Here is a 27,115-nt window from a genome sequence, read left to right as displayed (position 1 = left end):
AATCAGCCAACTTTGAACAAAATGTTACGTCAATTTGTAAAGCCATATTCTCAGCCCGTGTAAATTGGTGTCACTCTGTTGATTTCAGTGGAGCTACACTGATTTATACCAGCTGAAGAGCTGGCCCAAGATGTGCAGTGTAGCAGTAACTACTGACCCTTGCTGTATGACAGGGGGGTTACTTTTTTGTAATCTTCATTCCTGTCAGGTGACTGCAGCCGGGAAACAAGGATCAATCTCTTATCACCACTTATCCATATGTACCCTTATTACATATCATATTTACATTTTGGGGGTTACATGTAGTTTGGTTGTAAATTAACTTGGTTGTCTTTACTTTCTAAGGCAGATGAGCTCTAGGATTCATAGATGAAGATAGAAAACTGTTTCCCATTCCCCAGACAGGCTGATGTTTAAAAGGGACACTCAGGAGAAAATGTCCACACTAGAGCTGGTTGGAAATTTTCGGATGCAACATTTCGTTGTTGGAAAATGCTAGTTTGTCAAAATCAAAATGTTCTGAAGAAATGTGTCAATTTTCATTAAACTTTTGATGGAAGCCAGGCAGGAGCTGCCAGGCTCCTGGGCTCTGTGGCAGCCCACCGAGCAAAGCGCTTGGGCCCCTGTGGGAGTTAGGATGATTGCCTGGGGAGTCGGGCAGCTAGCTCCCTGATTGTCCAGGTAGATGGCTCTCCAGGCTTCCAGTTTCCTGGGCAGCCAGCACTCTGGGCTGCCTGACTCCCTAGCTCACTGGGCAACCTGGGGACAGGAGTTGGACAGCCTGGGGACCAAACTGAAAAGTTCCATTTCAGTTTTCCCAAAATAGACTTTTGTCCAGTCTTTCCCTGCCATGACAGTTTGTGCATTTTTTTGTGGGAGGGAAAGACTGTTTTCCAGCCAGATCCAGTCCATGCCTTCTACTCGAATGCTATTGAAATACATTGGCGTAGGAGAAAGAGAGTTTTTGAGAGGGATTTAGTGGGGAAAATTGGTAAATACTTTGCTATAGAAATAAGAACTGTCCCAGTTTAATAGGGGCATTTGGTATGTGTACATTCCCTCTGAGAACTGGGATTCTCAGAACTCCTTCCTCTCTCAGTCATTCTCTTCCATGACCCAGTTTCTCTGCCTGCCTTATTTTGGTCTAGGATAAAATTTTCAAAAGTGCCTAAGTCCCATTTTTCCAAATTGACTTAGGTTAATGTATAGGTACGTCGGAACCTAAGCCTCATTGTGACGTAGACTCCCAAGTCCCAGATTCACCAAGATATTTAGGCACCTATCTCCCTTTGATTTCAGTTGGCTCTATGCACCTAAGTGCCTTTGTGTATCTGGGCCGAAGTGCCTAAGTCAGCTTTGAAACTGGGACTTAGTTTTTTCTAAATCATTCAGATGCTTCTGAAAAGTTTTATTCTAAATCTCACTGAAACCGAGCATAAGGAGTGGAAGAGGTGTGAATAAAGGAAATGAAAGAAACGTTAACACATTATGGTGTGTTAATAAGCCACACAGATCAGGATTTGTTTGCATTGTGGAGGATGCCTCTTCACTGCGCACAGGGGTGGGTTGTTAGTGGGAATCGTAATGAAACCTGTGTAATTATCAAAATGGCAAATATTTTAAATCTAGGTGGACAGAGAGAGATCTCCAATTAATCTTTTCAGACAAACTTCAAAGGGCAAGAAAATCAGTGGGATAGATTTAGTTATTCACGGAGGATGAAGGAGCAGAATTGCTTTTGAAGGCTGAAATCCATCAATATAAAATACTCATTAATGTTTTAAAGGGGAAGTGTGGGTGTGGAAGGCATGAGTTTGAAATCTTCACATGTGCTTGACAGCAGTCAAGTTTGCATTTGCAGCATTTCCAAAGCCCTGCTTTGGATATCTCTTCAAAAGGGAGGACTCGTCCCTCAGAACTCTACAGTCATCCCTTCTCTTTGGACTCCTACCCAAACTCAAATGCAAGCTGTATTTTCTTTAATTAGTGTGGAATGAGAATGTCTTGGAGCCCAGAGTGGGTGAAAGACTTGAGAGCTCAAAGTCAAAATGCTTCAATTCATTAGCCATGGCAGATAGGCATAATAGGTATGAATCAGCCTGAACCTAAGGAGGAGCCTCTAAAGAGTTGAACTTTACCCTCTGTCAGGGTCTGGGGGTGCAATCCAGATCAGTAAGGGATTGTGTCACCTCTTATCCTGTAACCCTGGGTTCCTCACAATGTTTTGCTGCTGTAGCTCCCAGCCTGGACACTCACAGACAGCCTATCAGTATGCAGGTCATACCCTGCATATCTGGGTGCTTAGACAGCCCTGGTTCAGCAGCTCAGACCCCAGCAGCCTGTTTACAGTCCCACAACCCCACTCTGGCTTCCACTAGCCTTGGCTACAACCAGTAAGGTGACCCCAACACACTGCCAATCCTGAATTTCCCCAAAACTGTGTGTTCTGCAGCATACAGCCCGTTACAGCTTATTAACTTAACTGGGATTAATATACCCTTCCATTCAAACACAGCACAGAGCTGGTTTATAGTAAAAATAAAACAAATTTATTAGCTGTGGGACATAAGCTAAGTGATGCCAAGTAAAAGGAATAAAGTTAGAAAGGGTTACAAGGAAATAAAAGTGAAAACACGTATCTAAAATCTAAATCTTAAGCTAGTAAGGTACAAGCTTTGGTCAAGATGGTTTCTGTCACCAGTCATTCTTCTTGTAAGCTGTGGTTGACTTTCCCTCAGTCAGAACCTTCCACAGAAGTACAAGATGCTGGCTTCCCTTCTCTTCCTAGGTGAAAGATCTTTGACTAAGTAGGTTTCTCTCCTGTATTCAGTTCCCAGAGACTTCAGCACACACCCCCTTTCTCAGCTTGTAAGAAAAGATGTTGTATGCACTGTAGTTGTAGCCGTGTTGGACCCAGTGGTATTAGAGAGACAAGGCAGGTGAGGTAAAGAATTTTATTGGACCAACTTCTGTTTGATGAGAGAGGCAAGCTTTCAAGCCACAAAGAGCTCTTCTTCAGGTCTGGAAAAGGCACTTCCAGTGCCACAGCAAAATGCAAGGTGGAACAGATTGCTTAGCATAAATAGTTAGCACACATTGTAAGGGACCATTCAAGGTAGAGTGGCCCGTTAACACCTCTTCAGGCAAAGGACAAAAAGAAGGGGGGAATGGGTTACAGATTGTTGTAATAAGCTGTAAAATGAGTGTTCAGTTCATGGTTTTTAGTGTCCAGCAGAGTAATAAGTTTTAGCATCCAGGCTTGTCTTTTGAAAGTGTTGTGCAGGTTTCCTTTGAGGATGATGCCTGATAGGTCAGATATAGGTGGAGTACAGCCAGCGCTGTAGCCAGGGAGATACAGCGCTGTATGTACCTTGCAAGTGTGGACGGTGAGTGAGTTGCAGTGCTGGTGGTGGCTTTACAGCGCTGCAACTCTCCAGTGTAGCCAAGCCCATAGAGTGATAGCTTTGTGAAGTGTTCACTCACAGGTCATAAGGTGTTTTTGTCTTGTATCATTTTCCTGTGTGAGTTCATTCAAGAGCATAGTGATTGCCTGGTTTCACCCACATAGTTGTTGTTGGGGCATTTAGTGCACTGGATGAGGTACACCACATATTGTGATAGGCATGTGTAGGATCCATGGATCTTGAAAGGTGTGTTAGGAGGAGGTGGTATTGATCATTGTGGCACTGGAGATACGTCTACAGATTTTGCATTTGTTGTTCGAGCAGGGTCTCATGCTGCTTTGAGTTGGTGCATTCTGGTCCATGGGGAGCTTGTTTCTGGTGATGAGCTTGGGGATGGTTTGAAGGCCAGCAGTGGGGGTTCAGGAAAGCCCCATCCTGAAAGAATTCTTTCCCAGACCTGTAGAGGGCCTCTGTGTGGCTCAGAAGCTTCTCTCTCTCACCAGCCGAAGCTGGTCCAGTAAAAAATGGGATCTCATCCACCTTGTCTCTTTGTTTCAAGAGGCAGAATGGCCTCATGCTGTTCTTCCCTTCCTGTGGATTGTTTATCCCATTGCTGATTTCTGTGTAAATGGAGATTCCGTTGGTTTTGGTCACACCTTGCTTAATCTCTTTGGAGACAGGTAGATAGCTGCCTTCTCTTTGTCTGGGAGGGAACCTCTTTCTCCCTGTTTGGCCACCGACTTTAAAGTATAATATTAAGTATCCATAATTTCTCATAGTGTTAATACATACATATCAGCATTATCTTAATCACCAGTGTGTCATTAGCTTTCAGAAAAGGCCTCACTCTATACACTTTTATGATATAGTAATATTTGTATGCAATCAGTTCATTCAATCGCTTATCACTTGAGTATCAGTCCCATGTCTTTATAGATTAATAAACCTTTGTAATGTATTCTTTGAAAAGTAAATATTAGACCAAGCTTCTCTCTCTCTCCTGCTGTTAGCTTGGTTTCTTTGTTTACTTGGAATGTGTATGTACCTTTCATTGTCTCTGCCTGATGACCAGGCTACTGGTTAGAGAAGAAACACATTCCTTTGTCTAGGGCAGACCTGTTTAACAACTTCCCCTGACATACCTGGTTTACATACTTTAGTCATAATTCTTGCTATATCCGTAACTCTTAATGCACACTGCATACATACATCATGGAAGAATATTAATGATCAGTGATTTATTCGTTTTCAAATGATACATCACAAGGCATATTTTGCAAAAAAAATTATTATAATAGTGTATTGGATGTGAATACAGGTGTGTGTGTGTGTGTGTGTGTGTGTCCTGTAGTCCACAAGGATCTGTCTGTGCAGAGACCAACCTGATTGCACCTGAAATTTATTTCACAAACACCTCTTCAGAAAGATTTGGGGACATAGATCGGTTAGCCTGGGTATTGCTATGGTGAAAGAGCCACGCTAAGTCACCCAACTATGCATAGCTTTGTTTAATGTAAGTCACATTAATTATTTAATTGTAATGGTTGCAGTCCTATTCGCTGCCTAGAGGAGACACTCACTTAGGAATCAGAGACCCTCCAGCCTGAAAACTATATATGGCAGAAATGTGCACCATTATTTCTGGTGGCTATTTAGCAGGAAAGTGGCTGCTCACTTCTAAAGGATTATAACTAGTGTTTTTAGGGTTTCAGTATAACTTCTGTATTTTTTTAATTTTCTCATGTTTCTTTACTAGTCTCATGTCTTTTCCTTATCATCTGTCTTCATAGTCTCATCTTGTCTGAAGTGTTTAATAAAATGTGAGGAAATGTTTTCTTGGATTTCCATAGATAAGGGAAAAGCTGTTTTTTTCCTTTATGTGCCCGATCCTGCCTGAAAAAATCCCATTGCTATCCTTCCTTCTGCAGAAAAGCCATTCTGAAAAAACTCCTCTGTGACTTCATATAAACTATATCTGGGAGTTCCATTGTGCTTACCTTTTGCCTCTGTCTCAATGTCACCATCTAATGAATGAAAGAGTGCAAGAGCAGCTGCTCATATTGAAATTAGAGAGACAAGGGGGGTGAGGTAATTATCTTTTATTGGACCAACTTCTGTTGGTGACAGAGAAGCTTTTGTACTTAGATCTCTTCTTCAGGTCTGGGAAGTGTACTCAAAGTGTCACTGGGCTTGTCTACACTTACATTTTATAGCCCTCTAACTTGCTGCCTCAGGGGGGTGAAAAATCACCCCGCTGAGCACAGCAAGTCTCAGCGCTTTAAAGTGCTACTGTAGACAGGCTCCGAGCGCTGGGAGCTAATCCCCTCGTGGAGGTGGTTTACCAGGAGCGCTGGGAGAGCTCTCTCCCAGCACTCGCGCATGACCATACTCGCACTTCAAAGCACTGCCGCGGGAGTGTTCCCTCGGCAGCGCTTTGAAGTTTGCGTGTAGACATAACTCACTGCTAAATACAAGGTGGAACACACTGTTTACCATAAGTAGTTAACACTTACTTCAAGGGATCACTCAAGGTGAAGGCAAGTGGCCTGTTAAACAATGGCTGAACAATCTGTTCCAATTTGTCTTTAGCTGTGACACTCTGAGGGCGTTTCCCAGACCTGAAGAAGAGCTCTGTGCAGTTCGAAAGCGTGTCTCTCTCACCAGTAGAAGTTGGTCCAATAAAAGATATTACCTCACCCACCTTGTCTCTCTAATATCCTGGGACTAAGATGGCTACAATAGCACGGCACACAGTGAAATTGACATAACTCTGCACTTCCTGAGAATAAAGTGAAAATGACAAGATCTTTATTTCTGCAGCAGTTGCAGGAATCTGGAGCACTTACTTCTGTGAATATCACCATGCCCAGCATGTCTACTTCTCCACTCTTGCTACATTGTGACTATGAGAGAGGTAGAGATTAAAACAAACATGGTTAAATGCTTCAAATACTAGCCTTTTCCAGGATACCAGCTACTTAGGAGAAAGTGTAGGGCCAATTTTTTAGTGAGCTTCTAAAAATGTGACCGAAGTATTTGTGGATGTATCTGTCTACATTTGCAAAAAAGGGTACTTGTACCTTCAAATGAGTAGTTAGACTTGTAGGGCCAGATCCTCAGCTGGCATACATCACTGTAGCTTCCATTGCCTTAAATTGGAGCTACACTGATTTACACCAGCTCAGAATCTGTCCTGTAACTCCTATTTTGCACATGCAAGGAGCTGTGCACCAATATATGTGCTCCCAAATGTTTGTTGGCATATTTGAGAGGCCTGTTGGTAATTTTTACAATAATGAATGGTCAGCTTCCAGTAGGTCAAAGTCTTTGGGAAAGAGGGGAAAACTATTTTCTTCCTGCATGTTCCTATCTGGAAAGGCATTACTCTGCTTCATCCAGCTCAAGCATATTTTTGTTCTGTCTTTGGATTGTTGCAGACACAGGCACCGACTTTGTTCTTTCCCGGGGGGTGCTCGTCCCCCCACTCTGCCCCAGGTACCGTTCCTACTCCACCACTTTCTCCCAGCCCCACCCCACCTCTTTCTGCCCCCATCTTTCTCTTCCCACCTCCGCCCTGCCTCTTCCCACCCCATTCCACACCCTCCCCAGAGCACACCCTGCCCTTGCTCCTCCCCTTCTTCCCCAGTGCCTCCTGCATGTCGCTAAACAGCTGATCCGCGGTGTGCGGGGCTGATCAGTGGGGCCGCCACCGGGCGGGAGGCACTGGGAGGAGGGGGAGGAGCTGATGAGGGGCGGCCGGTAGGTCCTGAGCACCCACCATTTTTTCCCTGTGCGTGCTCCAGCCCTGGAGCACCCACGGAATTGGTGCCTCTGATTGTAGAAGAACCCCAAGTATGAAAAACAAAAAATGTAAGTGGATTAGGTTTAGCTCACTTATGGAGAAGATGCCAAAGTTTAGTTTTTGTCTTGGAGCTATTTTGTTGTTGTTGCTGCTGAGAGTCTAGTTCCTAAAGGTTAAAAAATGTCAGTGTCATCTGCTTTGGATGAAAGTGAAATGAGTCAGCAGAGAAAACATAGAAGAAAGTAGCTGAGCGTTTCTTTCCAGGCTGGGGAGCATGCACAAATGCTTAGAGGAGGGAACTGGGAGTCAGAACTTCTCGCTTCTAGACCCATCTCTGCTCCTGATTAGCGTGATGGGCAAATTCCTTTACTTCTCTGTTTCTCTGTCGGTATAAATGATGCTTAAAGTTCCTCCTAGAGGAGTTATGAGGTTTAACTCATTATTGTTTAACGCCTTGCGATCCTTGATGGAAGGCACTCTGGTTGGAATCTGGACCCTACTGAATTCAATGGCAAAACTTGCACTGTCTTCTATAGGCCAGGATTTTACCCAATGTGTGTGGAAACTATTATTATTCCCTTTAAGATATGGCCTGCCCAGGTTTCCAGCCCTGGATTTCATTGGGCCAGATCATCAGGTGGTGTAATTTGGTGTAGCTCCATTGACCTCAATAGAGCTATGCTGATTTACACCAGGTGTGGATCTGGCCACTTATCTGGTATTGCACTTCCTCAATACATGTATAATTGTCATGCAGCTACATCAGTGAAAGCAGTTAACAGGTTAATTGTATCACCCCTCAAGAGGGTTCAGTTCTTGAGCTCCTTCCTATCACTGAAACCAGTAATCCTATCAGCCGTTGTTAATCTCCTGTCAATAGAGATTCAGCATGGGTAAATAATTACATTCATTTTCTAGAAAAAACTGTTAACACTAGAAGTATATCACTGACTCCTTAGATATGCCAGTGTTGTCCTTGGTTTCAAAGATTACAAAGACAGAGAAGAATCTGTTTAATGTATCATGTTGTAGTGAAACCACTTGTGAACAATAGCCACTGAAAATTCCATTTTTTCACAACCATCATGAGTTTCATTTTTGTGAGTTTGTTATCATTAAACTTTTATAGCTGAGTGTTTAGAAGAGGGAATATTGAATGTATTTAATATGTTTTTAGGGCCTGATCCAATGCCTATTGATAGAATCCTTTAAATATCAGGCCCTCTCTCTCTTGCATTTCAGCACTGTATGAATGCAGAATGTATAGAGGCACAAAAGGTTTGTGGCTTAGATAATGTTCTGACTCTTCAAATTTGGGGCCCAGTCCTGCAACCTTCTAATCACACAAGTAACCCTTACCTATGAGAGTCTGGCTTTAATAGCAATACTCTTGTGAGTAAGGGTTGCAGGAGCAGGCCGTTAGTCATTCTGGATACATTTTCTTGGCTTTTAATTTTATACTAGAGGTTTATATTGAGAAGGTAGATACCAATTTAACCAGATAAAAATAAATTCTTTGTGCAAAAGCAAGTGGGCAGTGAAAAATACATACATAGTTGCATACCTATTCAGAGACCTGCATGGAGATTTAGCCTCATGATTCCCACTAACATCAACAGTGTATTCAAGAACACCCCACTTTTGTTTCTCAACCAAGAAAGCAATTTGTTTTGAGCATTGTCTGTGTACCTTGGAGATAATTTTCATTGGCACTCTAAAAATTATCTAATGGAAAAAAATATTTGTAAAAGGGTAGTTCTCTGGGTCTGATTCACCCTTGTGTTATTCCACTTGTGTGTTGGTTTAACTGTTGAAATCAATGAAGTTACATGCTCAAAACTGAGATAACACAGCAGTGAATCAAGCCTTGTAATTTTAGACCATCATATGTCGTTTTAACTACAGTGCCTTCCTCTTTTCTTATGATCAAATCCATCCCTATCACTTTGATTGGCTGTTTATTTCAATCTTGTTATTTATGTGGCCCCAGAGTGTACATCACAGCGTGCATCGCCATAGCAGTGATATGCTAATATCCATGTCTGAATAACAGACGTTTTTACTGTAGATGTTGTTTTGGGTCTGCCTTGCAGGTTGAAACTGAAAACGAGATAGAAGACAATCTTTCTTATAACTGAATAGCAGCTATTAATATCGCGTGTCTGTCTGTGAGGTAATCATTAAGTGTGTGTGAGCCACTCTCATTACCACTTCAAAAGTGATTTTTCTGCCCTTGGTATCCTGCTGTTAATTGATTTGTCTCGTTAGACTGACCTCACACTTTGTAAGGCAACTCACATCTTTTCATGTATTTATACCTGCTCCTGTATTTTCCACTCCATGCATCTGATGAAGTGGGTTCTAGCCCACGAAAGCTTATGCCTAAATAAATTTGTTAGTCTCTAAGGTGCCACAAGGACTCCGTGTTGCTTTTGCTGATTCAGACTAACACTGCTACCACTCTGAAACCTGTGTTCTCTGTAGTTTCTGATAGTCATATTAGCCTGCTCTGTTAAGAATTTGCAGTCATTTCTGTATAAATATTCTCTCTCCCCCTCCTGGGATCTGCTGCCTTTAAAATCTGTGTAAGGCAGGAAGCACTTATCTTCCTTACCTCATTTCATAGGTGTTTAAGAAAAGGCAAGATGGGGGACTAGTTAACTCAGGAGATAGCTTCTGTATCCTGTTACTAGTCACTTCTAGGGCAGCTGTTGAAATTCGGTGCAGGATGGTTGGAGGCTGAAAGTTGTTAAAGCTGGTGGCACTAATTAGTGTATTTGGGCCTGATCCTGCAAACATTCCCTACCTCATATTTTCTTTCTCTATCACATAGTCCTATTACTTTCAACAGTCTGTAGGACTGAGCCCCTCAGTGGCAGGATCAAGATGGAGGCCAAGCACTGAAAGGTGACTAACCTTTTCATGCCTAGATGTGGATCCTTTCCAGGTCAGGAGTGAGGCCTGTTGATAGGAGTAGTGTGAGGTGAAGCATGCACTGCTGCAGCCTGTTGTTCTATGACAGGACTTTGTTTCCAGGGCTGTCAATCCACCAATAGTCATGACTGCTATATTGACTTAAATAGTGGAGAATCTGGCTTCTGCTCCTATTGTTTCTCTGAGCTTTAGTTCAGAGTTGTCAGGTACCTGGGATATGATTCTCCTCTGCTTCAGCTTCTTTTTGCCTGTGATGGATCTGCACTGGGCGTTTTTTAAAGCATTAGGAAATGCACTGCATCCCTTAGCCATCTTTCACATCCTCCTGTGACAAGACTCAGAGCCTGCCTTTGGAATTCCTGCTTGCTTTGCCCCAAATGGATCTGGTAAAAGGCCGTTTCAAAAAATGTCCCTTTGGTTTATTAAAAATGTATCTGGCAGTTGGTCATTGTTGAAATCCGAGACCATCTCCATTTGGTGCTTTGTTGTAAAAACTCCATAGTCAACTAAACCATAAAAGTTCAAGTAAGAGTGCTATAGATACTTAATCAATGGCTAATGTACACTTCAGTGCATCTAAATCTGCAGCCTATTGATGCCCAGTGATCGGAGGATACTGTAATAACAGAGCTTTAGTCCAGAGCTGCTGGTCCTTGGTACAATATGTGATTAAAATGGTCGTTTAATAGTTTATGTTTAAAAGGCAAGTGGAGGGCGACTGAATGAGGAGTCCTCTTTGGACCTGAATGTGGATACAAGACTACAGGACACTTTTAGGAAATGAAGTCCCTTTTGAAATATAAGCCCAAAAGTTAGTTGTTGTTGATCAGCCATGACCGCTTGAAATGTAAAAGTGCTTCACTAATATTTTCATTAATGAACATGGTGAGGCAACTAGGGGTTGAGGCAGCAAAGAGTCCTGTGGCACCTTATAGACTAACAGACGTATTGGAGCATGAGCTTTCGTGGGTGAATGCCAACTTCGTCGGATGCATGTCGTGGAAATTTCCAGAGGCAGGTGTGTGTGTGTGTATATATATATATATATTTTGAACTAACCTCATTATCCCCAGCCTGATTCTTGCTTGCATATATATATCAGGCTGGGGATAACGAGGTTAGTTCAATCAGGGAGGATGAGGCCCTCTTCTAGCAGTTGAGGTGTGAACACCAAGGAAGGAGAAACTGCTTTTGTAGTTGGCAAGCCATTCACCATTGTAGTTGGCCAGCCATTAGGGGTTGAGGGAGAATCCAAGGAGCAGCTGTGTAGGGGGCCTGAGGCCTGGGGAAGAAGCCAGGAAGTCAGGGGGAGCCAGGAGCTGAGATGTGGTGAGAGGTAGCTGGGACGAGCTAGGGGATAGGAAGTAGCCAGCGGGGTTAGGAAGGTGAGACCCAAGATGTGAGGGGTGAGGTGGCGGACAAAAGCTGAGCACTAGTGTGATGAAGCCAGGAGGTGCAAGGGAAAGGAGCAGGCGGATGTTCTGTTCATAGCTAACCTTCTGGTCCATGTGTGTTGTGCATCTCACTCAGATGTGCCATAGAGTATAAGGATTTGTCACAGCTCTCACTTGAAGAGCCTGGCTGTTTAGTTCAAGTGGTACATTCAATCCCCAAGTCAGTTTCTGGTGTTAGCCAAGATGGTAGCTGTCACTTAATTTTTAGGGTCCATCAGTTTCTGATCAATGTATCCTGTTAATGCTAAAGGCCCCCCACGTAGGTGAATCAGGATCTTTACCGTTCCTTTCAATACCATGCCTATGAGGAGTATCTGAGGTGAAGCTTGGACCTTTTGCACTCCATTACTTGGGCCAAAAAAGCACAACATGAGCTATATGAGACGTGTTGGGGGATAGGACACTTGTTTATATTTCCTTGTTTTGCCTAGACAGATGTAACTGAGTTATGTATATGGAGTGAAGAGCAGTAGGCAGTGGCCTCCCATTTAGGATGTGAGTTATTATGGGGTCATTCAAAAGAAAGCAGCAAAGCATATTAATCGTACTGAGGCACACTGGTTAAAAACTATTATTCCTAAGTTTAGAGGGGGTTGATTATGGAGGCACAAAGTGATGTGTGGTGAGGAGAGAATGGAGCCTAGGGTTTGATTTTGTGCTCAGTGGAGAGAATTGTGTGTGGGGATTTGTTTGAGGAGGGATATTGTGCAATGACAAATGAGAATGAAATGGGGACCATGCAATGAGATGATCCACACTGTGGATCCCAGTGCTTGGAATGGCCTGGCTCGCTGAGGCAATAATTTACAAAAAGCATCCGTATTGGGGCTGGTGCAGCAAACTCCACTTCTCAGAACCACTCAGTGCTTTTAGTTAGTGCTGACTCTGGGAGGGGTTACAGCACCAGTGCCTTCCCCTCACAAGGGAAATACTTAGGCCTTTGTCTCCTTTTCATAAAACAAGTTCCCTAATATAGATAATGATTAATCCCCTTTTTCAGGGGGTATAGCAGTCCCTTTCCCTTAGGTGTTAAATAGCATAACTCTTGTCCACTGGATGAGAAAAGCTAAAACTGGTCCCTTTTTACACAGAGTAAATGGTGCACAATAAAATAAACCATCTTCCCTTCTGCACGCCGCAGGATTTTGCAGATCAGCTCCCCTCAGAGGAGAGAAGTTCTGTGTCTGCTCACTAGAACACAGCTTACAGCTGTCTGTCTTCTTTCATCCTTGTAACGAGCCCCACGTGATTGGCACTAACATGGGAGACACAAACCATGACCATGTTCACTCTGCTTGTGTGTCACGTCTAGAACTGGTCATAAATTTTCTGACTATGTTTTTCCATCAGATACCTGCCTGGTCATGTGCTAGGCTCCTCCAGGCTAGTGGGGAGCCCAGTCACCCAGCAGCCCAGGCTCCTGGCTCCTTAGCATCCTGGACTCCCAGCTTCCATACTCCCAGCTGCAGGGCAGCCTGCCAGGCTCTTTGGGGCAGGGACTGTCTCTTACTATGTGTTTATACAGCCCCTAGCATATGGGGACTCAGATCTCAGCTGTGATCCCTAGGCCCTGTCATAATAGAAATAACAAAAAGTTCTTTGTAACTTCTGGGGAAGGTACAATTCATGATTTAATCTAAAGTAGTGAAGTATGGATTTTGATAGTGTTATTAAACTTTAAAAGATGTGACTCTTTCCTTGATGCTGAGTACAGACCTTTTCCAGTTTCAGTATCATCCATATCTTCAGGACTTAAATCTCCATCATCCATCCTTCAAAAGATGATCAAGAGTCTGACCTGAGTACATCAGAGTAATCCCACTGAAAATGCCAGAATTACTTTTGGATTTCACAATGGTGTAACTCAGATCAGGATTTGGCCCAGTATGACTGCTCCCTCTTTTCCTTCAGAAATACTAGCATGTTTGCCTCTGTATGGCACTGCAATATCCGGGTCCTCAAATTGAGAAATAGAGACCTTTGAAAGGAATTAAATAGATGCAGCTTACATTCAAAAGCATAAAACTCTCCAGATAAATGAGACTGGGTTCATGAAAAGTAACAGTTCTGTTTTAAAGGAAGATTTTTGCATAGTTAAAGAGCAGATCAAAGCTACTGTTTTACTGATGATGTTCAGGATTTTAGTCTCTGTCTCTAATGCATGGATTCCTGCACAGTAGCACCAGCCTGTAATATTATTGCCCACATAAAGCAGGCCAGTTTTTTAGCATCAAGGTTTCTGTCTCTGTTTTATTCTCCTGCATTGATGTGATGCACAGCATGGCATAACATGGTAGCTGGAAAAATTAAAAGATGCCAATCCAAATACATACTTGTAAGAACCAGAAAAGTAGACCACACCTGGTTATTTTGGTGAACAGTAAACCATGCTGAAAGGCACTGTGCACTGACATTTACAATGGAACACGGCAGCTGTCTGAGATTTCAGTAATAAAGCAAAGAGAGTTCAGAGACATCATGTGATCTAATGGGATTATGGAAGCCCTCTCACCCCAGTTTTTCTTATGTCTTAAACTAGCCTACTGCATGCTGCAGTACACGCCTGCAACCATACCGCTTCTGGGTGTGATCTTGTCAGCTCTCAAAAGCTAAGGGACAGGTTTAGGTAGTACTTAAGTAGGAGTTGGGTTCTTAGGTGAGATGTAAAACTGCTGTGGCGACCATTGTGGTCATTAGAGATTGCTCTGAACTTTTTGCAAAAGAAAGCTTGTGAACCTGCAGTGTTACTAACCAAATCCCAATTTGGATTATTGCATCTTGCCTAACTAAATTCCCCCTTCATTTACAATTAGATACCTGTGGGCTGATACTCCACTGGTATAAACTGTAGCTATGATGATTTACACCCACAGAAGATCTGTCTCCTCCCTCTTCACTTTCTGTCTTAAACTGTTATCCTTTGTTGCTTTGTGCTGTTACACAGCTGCTGCTCCCTGTCCCAGAGGTAGCTGCTTTTCAATGCTGGCTGAAGCCATTCCAGTATCTAGCAATCTTTGCAAAGCACTCTGAGATCTCACTGTTTGAAAATGGCTAAATATAAATGTAAGAGATTATTACCGTGTTGTCAACTTTCATGATTTTATCATGAGTGTTGTAATATTTGGTGTTTTCTTGAACCCCAAGGTCCTGGATTCAAGTCATTACATGAGAATCTCAGTTTTCATATATATAAAATAGTAAGTTTCTAGCTCTCATGAAAGTGTGACCCAAATGTACCCTAAAAGCTAAAAACCCTAAGAAAAAACATAAAAAATGTATCATTGGCTTAAAAATCATGAGGTTTTTTTCATCTCTTGATATTGGGGGGCAAGGAGGGTCTGACTCATGATTTTTCAGTGCTCGGGGTGGACAGTACTGCTAACAGTTTTTAGTTAACTTGGAATTAACGGCATACATCAACATATAAATAAACTGCACGATACACACTTCATTTAAAAGAAGATAATGTTCTTAACACACGGTGTTTCCATTCTCCTCACAGAAGTGACTTTATTGAGGTGCCTTTGCCTGCTCTCTCCCCCATCTCCTATGTTTTCCCCCGGAAGGCTGTAGACATCAGGCTGCACAGGATATTTAATATTGGTAGTTCTTTTTATTTCAGTAGTGTTTAGAGATCCAAACCGCGATTGGTCCTATTGTGCTGGGCACGGTAGAAACACACAGTGTGAGACAGACTCTGTTGTGACGAAGAGCTTGCCATCTAAACAGACAAGACAGATAAGGGTGGGAGAAAGTTAGTATTATTCCATTTTACAGATGAGGAACGGAGGCAGCAAGAGATCCATTGATGTGCCCCAGGTGACAAAGGAAGTCTGTAGCAGAGCCAGGGATTGAATCTGAGCCCTAGTTCTGTGCTTTAACTACAAGACCATCTGTCCTCCCTCTCAGTACCCGTTCACTGGCACCAGCAGTGCCACTCCTTAGCAGGTTTTTGCAGAGTCTTGAGCTGGTGGTTTCGACATTTTGTTGGGCTCTCTCTCTTGAATATTCTAGAAGTTAGGTGTCTGGATTTTCATTTTCCCACGTATATTTGTAAGACAAGTGTAATTTGTCCCTGGAAGTAAAGGACCCCAGACATGGCTCAGTGTCCAGGATAAGAACATGCATAATCAAATGGATACATTACTTGTTTCAGTGGATCAGTTGAGAGTACACTGACTATAGATCTATGCTTTGGTCACCTATCCATACGTTAAAATATACAATATGGACAGCCCCACATACAACTAAATATAAACCAAACCCCTCCAGCCTTCAGCCCACCACAAAAGCCAGAGGAAATAGTTGGTCTTCGTAGTTTTTCCAGAAGGGTTAACCAAGTTAGAACAGCCAACTGTCCCCCAAAAGCCACAAGGATCAGCACAGGGATGGCTCAGAGCCACTTGCCTCCGTAGGTGCCAGAGTGAGACTGAGGATCTTGTGCTTAGGTGATCCTTATGAAATGAGTTGGGTCCTCTGCATCCAGTTTTCAGTGGACAAATGTCACCTGACCAACTGTATGCAACAGAAGTTGGTCCAATAAAAGATATTACCTCACCCACTTGACCAACTGACAGTGCTTGCAAGCCCTGCTGGCAGACGCAGAGAGGCCTGGGACTGAAAGCACCATGGTGTCAGAAAGCAAGACGTGGAGGGTCAGGTCTAGTGGAAGGAGCAGTGGAAGTCATGACTAGTGGTCAGTGTAGTGGCAGCCAGACCAGAAACGGGAGACATACTCAGGAACAGGAAAGCAAGAGTAGGGCTGGGAGCTAGGTTAGAGCAGGCTAAAGCCTGTGGAGTCTGTCCCCACTATCAGGCAGGGGAGAGTTCCAAGTGATGGTGGGCAGGCTGAGCTGCTGTTTCTCCTGTGAGGCTTGAATATCTGCCCTGAGAGTCACCAGACCAGCTCCTGGCTTGTGGATTGGCTGGAGCCTAGCTCAAAAATGACTCATCACCGCATGTGGCTTAATCAAGCTCTAGTTCAGGGAGAACTCATCCCCTCACACATGGATACCACAACACCTCTCACATCGAGGAGGTCCCTCCAACACATACACGTATATTGGTGGAGCAGGGCACGTGCTTATGCATGGTGCTGTGCCTGTTCTTTGGATAAATACAGGGCTCTGGAGCATTCGATCTGGCACTTATTCACACACCAAAAATAAATAGTTTTACAAGTTAATCGTATAGCCTGAAGTCCATCATACTTCTGGTATTAAGAGAGGCTACATACAAATTGCACCACTGAAAATATATATATACATTCTGCTGTTTAATCTCTAAAGGCACAATCCCCTCCCAGAGAATTCAGGAAGATCTGTAACAATAGTTTGGGCAGGAAGGATCTTGCAGGTGGTAACAATGTATTTGTGCCAAGAGACAAAATAAAAGAAAGGTCATCACATCTCCGGAGGGAGCCAGGTGCTCTATGGCTTTTCAAAAAGTATTGAAAAATGTCTGATGACTGAATACAGAGCTGAGGGCTAAGACTAATTGCTGCCTGTGTCAACCAGCTGGAGGTTTAACCTCATTCAAAGATAACAGCACTTTGAAGTCTCCATGCTTGAAAAGTGGGGATGCAAATAAACTAAAGTAAAAATGGGGGCTGGAGATTAGTGTCGTTCTAGTTCTTGCAAGTGAAAGAAGGAACTTTGTGACTGAACTGGAGGTGAAATTGAACTGTCAGATGCTGTTGTGAAAGGGCTTGTGGGAGGAGAGAAGATCCCATAGTGCTAGTGAACTGATCATATTTTTCAAGTGCCTTTTACAACAGCAGGCAGAATCCTTCTCCAATCCCAGGGGAGATAGCAGTGCTACAACAGAGTATTAGGGCTGCTACTCTCCCCCCGGGATTGGAGAATAATCGCAAATGGCTCAGATACCTCCTCAGTCAACTCCTACTCAGGAGATATCTGAGCCATTAGCGATTATCTTTGAAAAGTCATGGAAGACGGGAGAGATTCCAGAGGACTGGAAAAGGGCAAATATAGGACAACCCAGGGAATTACAGCCCAATCAGGTTCACTTCAGTACACAGAAAAATAATGGAGCAAATAATTAAGCAATCAGTTTGCAAACATCTAGAAGATAATAAGGTGATAAGTAACAGCATGGAGTTGTCATGAACAAATTGTGTCAAACCAACCTAATAACTTTCTTTGACAGGGTCGCAAGTCTTGTGGAGAGGGGGGAAGTGGTAGATGTGATATATCTTGACTTTAGTAAGGCTTTTGATACTGTTTTGCATGACCGTCTCATAAACAAACTACTATAAGGTGGGTGCATATAACTGGTTGGAAAACCGTTCCCAGAGAATAGTTATCAGTGGTTCACCATCAAGCTGTAAGGGCATAACGAGTGAGGTCCTGCATGTATCAGTTCTGGGTCTGGTTCTGTTCAATATCTTCATCAGTGATTTAGATAATGGCATAGAGAGTACACTTCTAAAATGTGCGGACAATACCAAGCTTGGAGGGGTTGCAAGTGCTTTGGCGTTCTCAACCAGGGGTACACATACCCTGGGGGTACTCAAGAGATCTTTCGGGGGTATATCAACTCATCTAGCTTTTTGCCTAGTTTTACAACAGGCTACATAAAAAAGCACTAGCCAAGTCAGTAAAAAATATAATTTCATACAGACAATGACTTGTTTGTACTGCTCTATATACTACACACTGAAATATAAGTACAATATTTATATTCCAATTGATTTATTTTATAATTAGATGGTAAGAATGAGAACTTAAGCAATTTTTCAGTAACAACGTGCTGTGACACTTCTGTATTTCTGTCTGATTTTGTAAGCAAGTCGTTTTTAAGTGAGGTGAAATTTGGGGTACGGAAGACAAATCAGACTCCTGAAAGAGGTACAGTAGTCTGGAAAGGTTGAGAGTCACTGACCTAGACCTAGACCGGTGTTTGTCCAGTCTGTTCTTAAAAACCTTCAATGATGGAGATTCCACAACCTCCATTAGTAACCTGTTCCAGTGCTTAACTAGCCTTATAGTTAGAAAGTTTTCCTAATATTTAACCTAATGTTTTTGTTGTTTCTCTCTCTCTCTCTCTCATTATAACTTTTTGAGTGTTTTTCCTCTTATTTTCTGTCTGCTCAGATATCCACATTGTAATTGGCTGAATAGTGTAAAAAAAAAGATTTGCAAATGTACGTGGTGAGTTCATTCTGATGTTACTCATGAGGTCACATTATGAGTTTTCAGATTGCTGGTGGACTCTGTTATAGTTATTAAAATGATTGTGACTCCTGATAGCTTCACAGAATTTAGCCCGAGTGAATATTTAAGGAGAAATTCATCTCAGACGTTTATTCTTTATTGGGATGCAGCTCTGTTTGCTCTTTGTCCATCATTTAAAAACGTTCAATCATCCAGTCGGGGAGCAGAGGTAATAACATGTGACTTCAGTTATTAATCACACAGTACAAGTAGCAAAGAAATGAAGTGAACCATTCACAGACATTTTTACAGGCTGAAATTTGTTCTCAGAAGCTATTTGGTGAATATTGACAGATAACAAATACATCTATAAAAATGGGGATCATTTCATGAACAGAAGAAAGGGTATCCATTGTGTAATTCAGGGGTTCTCAGACTTCATTGCACCGTGACCCCCTTCTGACAACAAAAAATACTACATGACCCCACAAGGGGGGACTGAAGCCTGAGCCCGCCTGAGGTCCGCCGCCGCCCGGCTGGGGCCAGGGGAAGAGGGGGAACCAAAGAGCTTCAGCCCCAGGTGTGGGGCCTATAACCTGAGCACCATCACCCATAGGTGAAGCCTTTGGGCTTCGTCTTCAGCCCCCGGCCCCAGCAAGTCTTAACGCCAGCCCTGGCAACCCCATTAAAACAGGGTCACGACTCACTTTGGGTCCCAACCCACAGTTCGAGACCCACGGGTAATTTATTCAGAGTTAATAGTTCAATCTGCATGTTTGTTTCCTTGTTTTTCCTTTGAGAACAGTTTACTGATGTTTTTATGATTATTTCGGGGTTACACCAGAGACATACACTGTAATACTGGATTGATTTCTGAAATCTGTACTCAGGCAAAACTCGCATTGGCTTCAAAATTTATGCTATAAGATCTCGATCCTGCCATGAGATCTGTGTGGGCACAACCCTATGCCCATGTGGAACCCCAGTGAAGTCGGAGAGGGGGCCTCCAGGCAGGTGCAGGAGTTCACGACAGAGATGTAGTTGTAAGGTCAGGAGCTAAGAGTGAAATTCACCTTTCTGAACAGAGCCTCCGCCACGGGTATAAACTTCACCCTGACTGACTTGAATGGGAGTTTTTCCTGAACATTGACAAGATTGGGGGGGGGGGGGGGAGACAGAGTGCGTGGAAGACTAGAAACAATACTCTCTTACAAGTATTTTTCATGAAAATCATAAAAATCTTTGACTGTGTATTTTAAGAGGTTCCGTGTTTTACTTTTTTCTCTTAGATATCACAGTCCTGTTTGTATTGCTTTAGATGGCAGTGACACCTTGTGGTACTGGCCACTCCAGCAACATCTACAAGGTTTTACTAAACATTCAGTTAGGCGGTGCTTGTTGGTCACAATAATAAATAAATAAATACAGTGACAGTTTTGATCATGATCCGCAATGTCTGTTCTTCTGCTTTGGTTTCTGAAAGAGTATAGGTCTGATTCTCAAACTGCAGTACATGAGCAGCTCCCATTGAAGCCAGTGGCTGTAGAGTCAGAACATCCATGTAACAAATGCATCAGCTGGTTTGTCAAAACCCTGATGTATGAATTTTGGTGTAATATTTGCAGTATGTGAAGCTATCAGTGAGTGTTAGGAATTTGGAGGGCATGTGACAGACCCAGACCAGTGGGGTACAGGAGTCTGGTAGAGGGCAAATATACTGGTCACTGGATGAGTAGTTTTCTGTTCCCTGAGTGACCAGAGCAGGGGCTGCACTAGAGTAATCAGGAACCTGCTAGAACCAATTAAGGCAGACAGGCTGATTAGAACACCTGCAGCCAATCAAGGCAGGCTAATCAGGGCACCTGGGTTTAAAAAGGAGCTCACTTCAGGGAGGGGAGGAGGGGGTGCAGAGCTGGGAGCAAGAGGTGCAAGGAGCTGAGAGGGTGTGCTGCTGGAGGACCAAGGAGCACAAGTGTTATCAGACACTAGGAGGAAGGTCCTGTGGTGAGGATAAAGAAGGTGTTTGGAGGAGGCCACGGGGAAGTAGCTCAGGGAGTTGTAGCTGTTATGCAGCTGTTACAGGAGGCACTATAGACAGCTGCAATCCACAGGGCCCTGGGCTGGAACCCGGAGTAGAGGGTGGGCCTGGGTTCCTCCCAACTCCTGATCAGACACAGGAGGAGTTGACCCAGACTGTGAGTTCCATCAGAGGGGAAGATCTCTGAGGTGAGCAAATCTGCCAATAAGCGCAGGACCCACCAAGGTAGAGGAGGAGCTTTGTCACAGGCATCAGACATCTTTTATGAGATGCTCTGCACCACGTAGAGCAGGGCCTTTGTTTAGAATCTGTAAACCTTTGCTCACTCAGGATGGGGTCTACAGCAGTGTGTGGAGTACAGACATTGCACACCTAACTGGCATGGGAATAAATGGCAGTGTAAATGATGAGGCACTGCTTAGATGAACAAAGTAGCGAGCCCTGCATTACTGATTCCCAGGGTATATATCTTACCTGGCTCTCTACACACCCAAGCCCTGTCTCCCTCATTTACACTGCTGTTTTTTGTAGTGTAGCATCCTGCTGCCTCCTCGCTGCTGGAGGCTTTCCCCACAGCAGAGAAAGTCTCTGTCAGCAAGGAAGGCTCTGGCAGGGGGAGGCAGTGTGGAAAGGCTCCAACAGTGGAGAGCTACACTCTCCCGTGAGTGTGGATGCAGCATATAGCTACGTGCACCCCACACGCCACTGCAAGTGTCGACAAGGTCTTAGAAAGCACAAAGGATGCCACTTGAGTATGTAACTAGAGTCCTGGGTGGGTGGGGCTAGTCTGTGCAGCCACAGCTTCACTGCTGTTATTACTGAAGCTAGTTGGAATCAAAGCTAGCTCAGGTAGGTCTGCAAGTCCTGCAGTCACACCTCCCAGTTGCAGTAGATATACATACCCTTAGACTGTACGCTCCTGGTGGCAGTCTTGTTATGTGTTTGTACAAGTGCCCAGCACAAAGGGGCTCTGGTCTATGATTGGGCTCCCCATACGCTACTGCAATACAAATAATAACCATGATAAACCAATGTAATACAGCATGTGTGCTTTTGGCATTTAATGCAATCGGAATACCTGCTGGCTCTCTGCTCTGGCGAGCAATTTGAGCTTGAGACGTTCAGAGACAATATTGATCTTCCATTTTGCTCTTTCTTTCAGGGAGTTCACGAATCTAAAGGAGTGACTGAAGACTATTTGAAACTGGAATCCCTGATACAGAAGGTGGTTTCGCCTTACTTGGGCACATATGGTCTGTATTCCAGTGATGGACCCTTCACACACTCCTCTTGTATTTTGGGTAAGAATAACAGGGGCTTGTAAAATGTCATTGATTTGACATAGTGCAGATGGTGACCCAGAAAGCTTTGTAAATACATCACACTGATGCCCATAAAACAGGTGATTGTCAATGCCAGAAAAACAGGGACATATTGTTTCCTTTATGGTGTGCTGGGGGCACAAAAAATTACAGCTAAGCCTGACCAAGCCTCCTCCAGCTTTTGAAACTCTGAAATAAAATTTGTAATAAAAGAAGTTTTATGTTCTATGGCTTGTGTTATGCAGGAGGTCGGACTAAATTATCATAATGGGCCCTTCTGACCTTAAAATCTATGAATGTTTACATCGCTCTCTCTACCACTTTCAGTGAGAAGAATTGAGCTCAGGGTGCATTATGGACAATGTGAAGTAGAAGGAGAGAGGATGTGCAGATACAAGAAGTGCATGCAGCAATCACTGTGCCTAAATGTAGCCATTTCTGGAGTGGAGCGTTGTGCCTTTTATCAATACCCAGCAACTTCATACAACTGTTTAGGACAGAAAATGATGGTGAAGGATGATCAAAAGCACTCAGTGTCTTCCATAGAAGGTTCCAGCTAATGTCAGTAGAGGTGGAGTTAGGCCAATACTGAATGCTATTCCATTTGAGTAGTTTATACTGTTGAAACTATAGGGAAATACACAGGCACTGCAAGTCAGAATGGAAAGTAGTAATTGTACCCGTAGTTTTAAAAACAAGTAATTTGCTACCCAGTTTGGATATACTTTAAATTGTGCATTTTCTGGGCAATTGATTTACTCCATTTTCTTGTATGTCAAGAGGGTAGTTCATACTTTTTACATGAAGCTGAATTGAAAATGGATTGTGTTGCAACAGGCATTTAAAGAAACAGATCAATTTTATGTGAGTCACTCTAGGCTGGTTATCTTCAGAAAATGATGATTCAAAAGAACCATTTTGTATTTATCACTGCTATTAAAGAGACATGAAACAGCATGATTATTGGGGCTGCTCATTACACCAAGCCCCTAGGGTGCCAGTAGCATTCCCCCTGAGCCTGACTTGGAGCCAAGCACTGTAGGTGCTTCAGCAGTTACGCCTCATTGGTACTAGTTCTGGTGGAGCCTCAAAACCACTCAGACACATGGCTAAGGTCCAGGGTATTTTTCTAGGCCTGGCAGAAAAGGGAAAGGTGGCAGATATCTTAGGTACAGAGCCTTAAACAGAAAGTGAGCAATGATCGTATCTCTCCTTGGGGCCCTTTTGCACAGGCTGCCTCCCCAGCCACTGCTGTTTCAGCTTCCCTGCAGCACCTCACTAGCCATACAGCTGCCACTTCCAATCAGAACTGGACCACTTCCTTATCTGACCTGGAGGAAGGGAATGTGCAATGGAGAGAGGGCTGAGGGGAGCTGTACTCTCTTGCTGAGCGGATCCATCATAGTGCCCCAGATTTGACATCTTTTGAACACCAGCTTTTACAAAATGCAAGAGCAATAGAAATATTCCCACAAAAATTAGTAAAATTCCAATGAAAGTTTTTAAAATAAATAAATATTCCACTACTCTATTTGAAACCCAAACATTGAAGCACTAAAGCCTTATCTACGCTGGGGATATGTCCGTGGTGTTGCATTGTAGAGATGCTCCTGGATGAGTCATCTGCAGGAACTGAACCCAGGTTCAATGGATTTAAAAGCATAAGTGTCTACTGGCTTTGAGCTAATAAACCTGGACCTGGTCTCTGTACTAAATCAGAGCAGCCGTAAGCCTTTATTTATGCCTCGCTGCCAAAAGCCCCATGGGCACATTCTGGTAGGTGGGGAATCACTAGTGCATAGTTTCTCTTTGCCCCAGCCGTAGCCCCATACACTGAGATGGTGAAGCAACAGGAGCAGCAGGACAATCGTTTGAAGACCAGATGCAGTAGCTGTATGATTGTTCCTGCTCAAAGCATCCTGAGTAGTAGCCAGGATCTGTACCGTAACTAGGAGAACAGTGGAACCTCTGGAAGGATGCTTAATAATTATTTCAATCTTGTATGAATGTTTCATGAAAACGGCACAGTTCCAAAAGGTTCTTAGGTAATGCCAGTAATATAAAATTACTGCCACCTAGTGGTCATTGTATGAAAATGGAGCTGTAGATTAACTGAATTCTAGCAACTAGCTGTAAAAATCTAGAATACTGTGAAATCGAGGTCAGATTTCTTATCCCACTCATGAGATAGGTTCTGATATTATTTTGGGTCACACAGCATCATGGCAGTACATGTAATCTCAAATTAAGTTTTTAAACCAAGATTTTTCAAAATGATTACACATTTGGGGTGCCTTAAAGGGACTTGATTTTTCAGAGGACAGGTGACTGGTGCATAACTGCTCTGGATGGATTTTTATATTATTAAATAGCTTACTTATAGTTAGCAGCACCATCTTCTCAATGCACGTTTTTGCTCATCTTGGAGGAGTTCGTTTGGTGAAAAAACAAGCTCAATTAAACCAAAAGAGAGCTCAGACACAAGAGAAAAAGCTGTGTCTCAGATCCTCACAGTAAACTTTGACTCCAATCCTCTCTTCTCCCTACATGTAGGGAACTTCCAGTCACATCCATAGCCATGCACGTCTAAGAACAGAATTTCACTCCTGGTTTGTCATTAAATAAAAGCACCGTCACAAACTCTTGCAATTTTATCACAAGTCGCACAATATTCGGCATTCTTCTTAAAACCCTAGTGCTTGGAATCGTGAATATTAGAGAAACTCAGCTTTATTTTTTTAAGTAAGTTTCTAGCCTTCATGGTTGTGGAATGAAGCTTGAAGATATGATCCCTAAAGGCTCAAAAACTAGAAGGTAAATAAAAAGAACCCAACATTGATTCTTTTAAAAATCTTATAATTTTTGTGCCAATCTCATGTTTTTAGGGCCCTGACTCATTATTTTTGAATGCTCAGGGTTGGCAGTGCTATTAAAGACATAGACTTCAGAGATTTTAATTGAGATTTGTGTTTGTTTACAGAGAAGCGGTTCTTCAGACGTTCCAAATCAGGTGACATCCTCGCCAAGAACCCTGTGGTGAGATCGAAAAGCTACAATAACCCACTGCTGACCCCGGTAGCTGAATATGAAACAGAGGGCATTGCAGCCAATGGAACTGGCATCCGAAGGCACTCCGTTTCTGAAATGACCTCATGCATGGAGCTACAAGGGTACTCCAATCTCACAACCATCATGGACAATGGTTCCAAAAGCTCTATGACAACCACGAAGAGCTCACTCTCAGGAGAACAAGAGAGGCCCAGTGCCAGTTCAGTGCAATGTTCCAGCAAACTCAATGCAGTTGAGCAACAGCAAGGACTCTTTCACACCATGGGTGATCAAAACAAGGCTTTTGAGCTGGCCAGGGACCCTGCCTTGATTCCAGTCCCTTCTTCCAGCCCCGAGAATATAGTGGACCAGATTTTGGAGTCAATTGACTCTGATTCTGAAGGAATTTTCATAGATTTTGGCCGAGGTTGTTCAAATTCATCAGCGTACAACGTGGATGTGAGCAGACAGAGCATCGTGTGACGGACAGGAGACAAATCCTTGGTTTTATTATTATATACAAGTAACTGGTATGTTCGGCAACACAGCAGGGAATAGATATACATACAGAGCCAAAACCTCAGCAGGTGTAAATCCACAGTATTAAATATCAGTGGAGCTATAGTGATTTACACCACCTGGAGATATGGCCCCTAATTTTTTTTTTTTTTAAATCACCAACCTATTTTCTTCCCATTCTGCAGTAAGATTTCTTACTGTCTTCGTAAGATTATGGATTGTTTGTTTGTTTTCTGAATGGAAAAGTGTCTAATAGAAAGCTGATAATGCAGCTGGATATGTGCATTTACTAACATAGTCCATTGTATGGCTGCGTTCACCTTTATTTTTAATTGTCTTGAAAGATTCCTGTAAAAGTGCAGGTTGCTCTTTGAACAACACGATCTTGGCTGGAAAAAAACCTTTTTTAAAAAAAACAAACAAAACCAACAATGATGTGGTCATAAATGTAGCAGAATACAATGATTTATAGTGACACTTTTTTTGGTCCTTTTCTTGATATGTCTTGTATGCACTCCTCTAACCACAATGAGTTAGGATTATTAAGAAAAATAAAATAAACAACAATGTGCTACATAATGTGATGCAGTTCCTGGCATCTAATGTTTTGTTTCACAGCCACTACAGTGTCTAGGTGAGAGAGATGTCCTAAAACTGTTAATTTGCTTTTAATGTGACACTTCCAAGAATTTTGTGCACTGTAAACTTTTGGACAACTCTCCATTCTATGGTGAGGTCCCAGCAGAACACAAATTACTTGTTTCCTGTGTAAATAAAGTTATGGGCTTTCAATGGAAATCTTAATTATTTATCAGGGACCTTAAAGGAATACTATGCAGCAGGTATTGTAATTAGGCATTGACATGTAAAGGATTAGCATATGAACCAGCAGCCCTTCTGAGTATGCATAGTCCCTTCTCATACCAGTAGTCCCAGGGAGTAAGTGGAGTTAATCTGTTGAGATGTGTAAAAATGATTTCAGGATCAATCTTCCCAGAACGGTGCAAAGGAATTTGGCCACTTGACATCCAATAACATTAATGTGCACTGTGCAGTTACATGCCAGTGCCACCTAGGGTTTTGACCTGATGGTTTTAAAGTAAATACGGAGCCCATTACAGTTGCCACATTACAATTATCTGTCCTGGAGGAGTGAAGTCCTATAATTAACCATAGAACATGGTCGATGTCCAAGCAGCATTTGTGAAAGCTTCCCTCAGTACTTCACCATCATGCCTTAGTTCTGGCTCAGGAAACACCTGCACAGTTGCTTAGTTTCTTACTACTATGGATGGTCTGTCAAGGCTGAGGTATATTTGTAGGGAGGTGCTCCAGAAGCTTGCACTGCCACTGCCCACCCTGCTTTTTCTATAAGTAAAAAGGACTTTTCACTTGCACTAAATTTATTTAAAGGGGAGA

General features: G+C 43.0%; 1 protein-coding gene across 8 annotated transcripts in view; it reads left to right on the top strand.

The window, feature by feature from the left end:
• PRR5 (proline rich 5) overlaps positions 1 to 26,488 on the top strand; it is a 149,516-nt gene extending 123,028 nt beyond the window's left edge. For 5 of the 8 annotated variants that reach the window (XM_039541777.1, XM_039541770.1, XM_039541764.1 and 2 more), the window contains 2 exons: positions 21,970 to 22,108; positions 25,110 to 26,488. In XM_039541777.1, the coding sequence (XP_039397711.1) occupies positions 21,970 to 22,108; positions 25,110 to 25,660 (690 nt within the window). In that variant the 3' untranslated portion in view covers positions 25,661 to 26,488. Of the gene's footprint in view, positions 1 to 21,969; positions 22,109 to 22,456; positions 23,222 to 25,109 lie in introns of those variants that run through there. The other 3 variants (XM_039541786.1, XM_039541809.1, XM_039541800.1) reach the window with 3 other exon arrangements.
• Positions 26,489 to 27,115: the final 627 nt, after the last annotated feature.

Source organism: Mauremys reevesii, linkage group 1, assembly GCF_016161935.1.
Source record: "Mauremys reevesii isolate NIE-2019 linkage group 1, ASM1616193v1, whole genome shotgun sequence".
Taxonomy (NCBI): Eukaryota; Metazoa; Chordata; order Testudines; family Geoemydidae; genus Mauremys; species Mauremys reevesii.
Note: the sequence above shows the minus strand (reverse complement) of the source record. Positions and strands in the feature narration are given on the sequence as shown.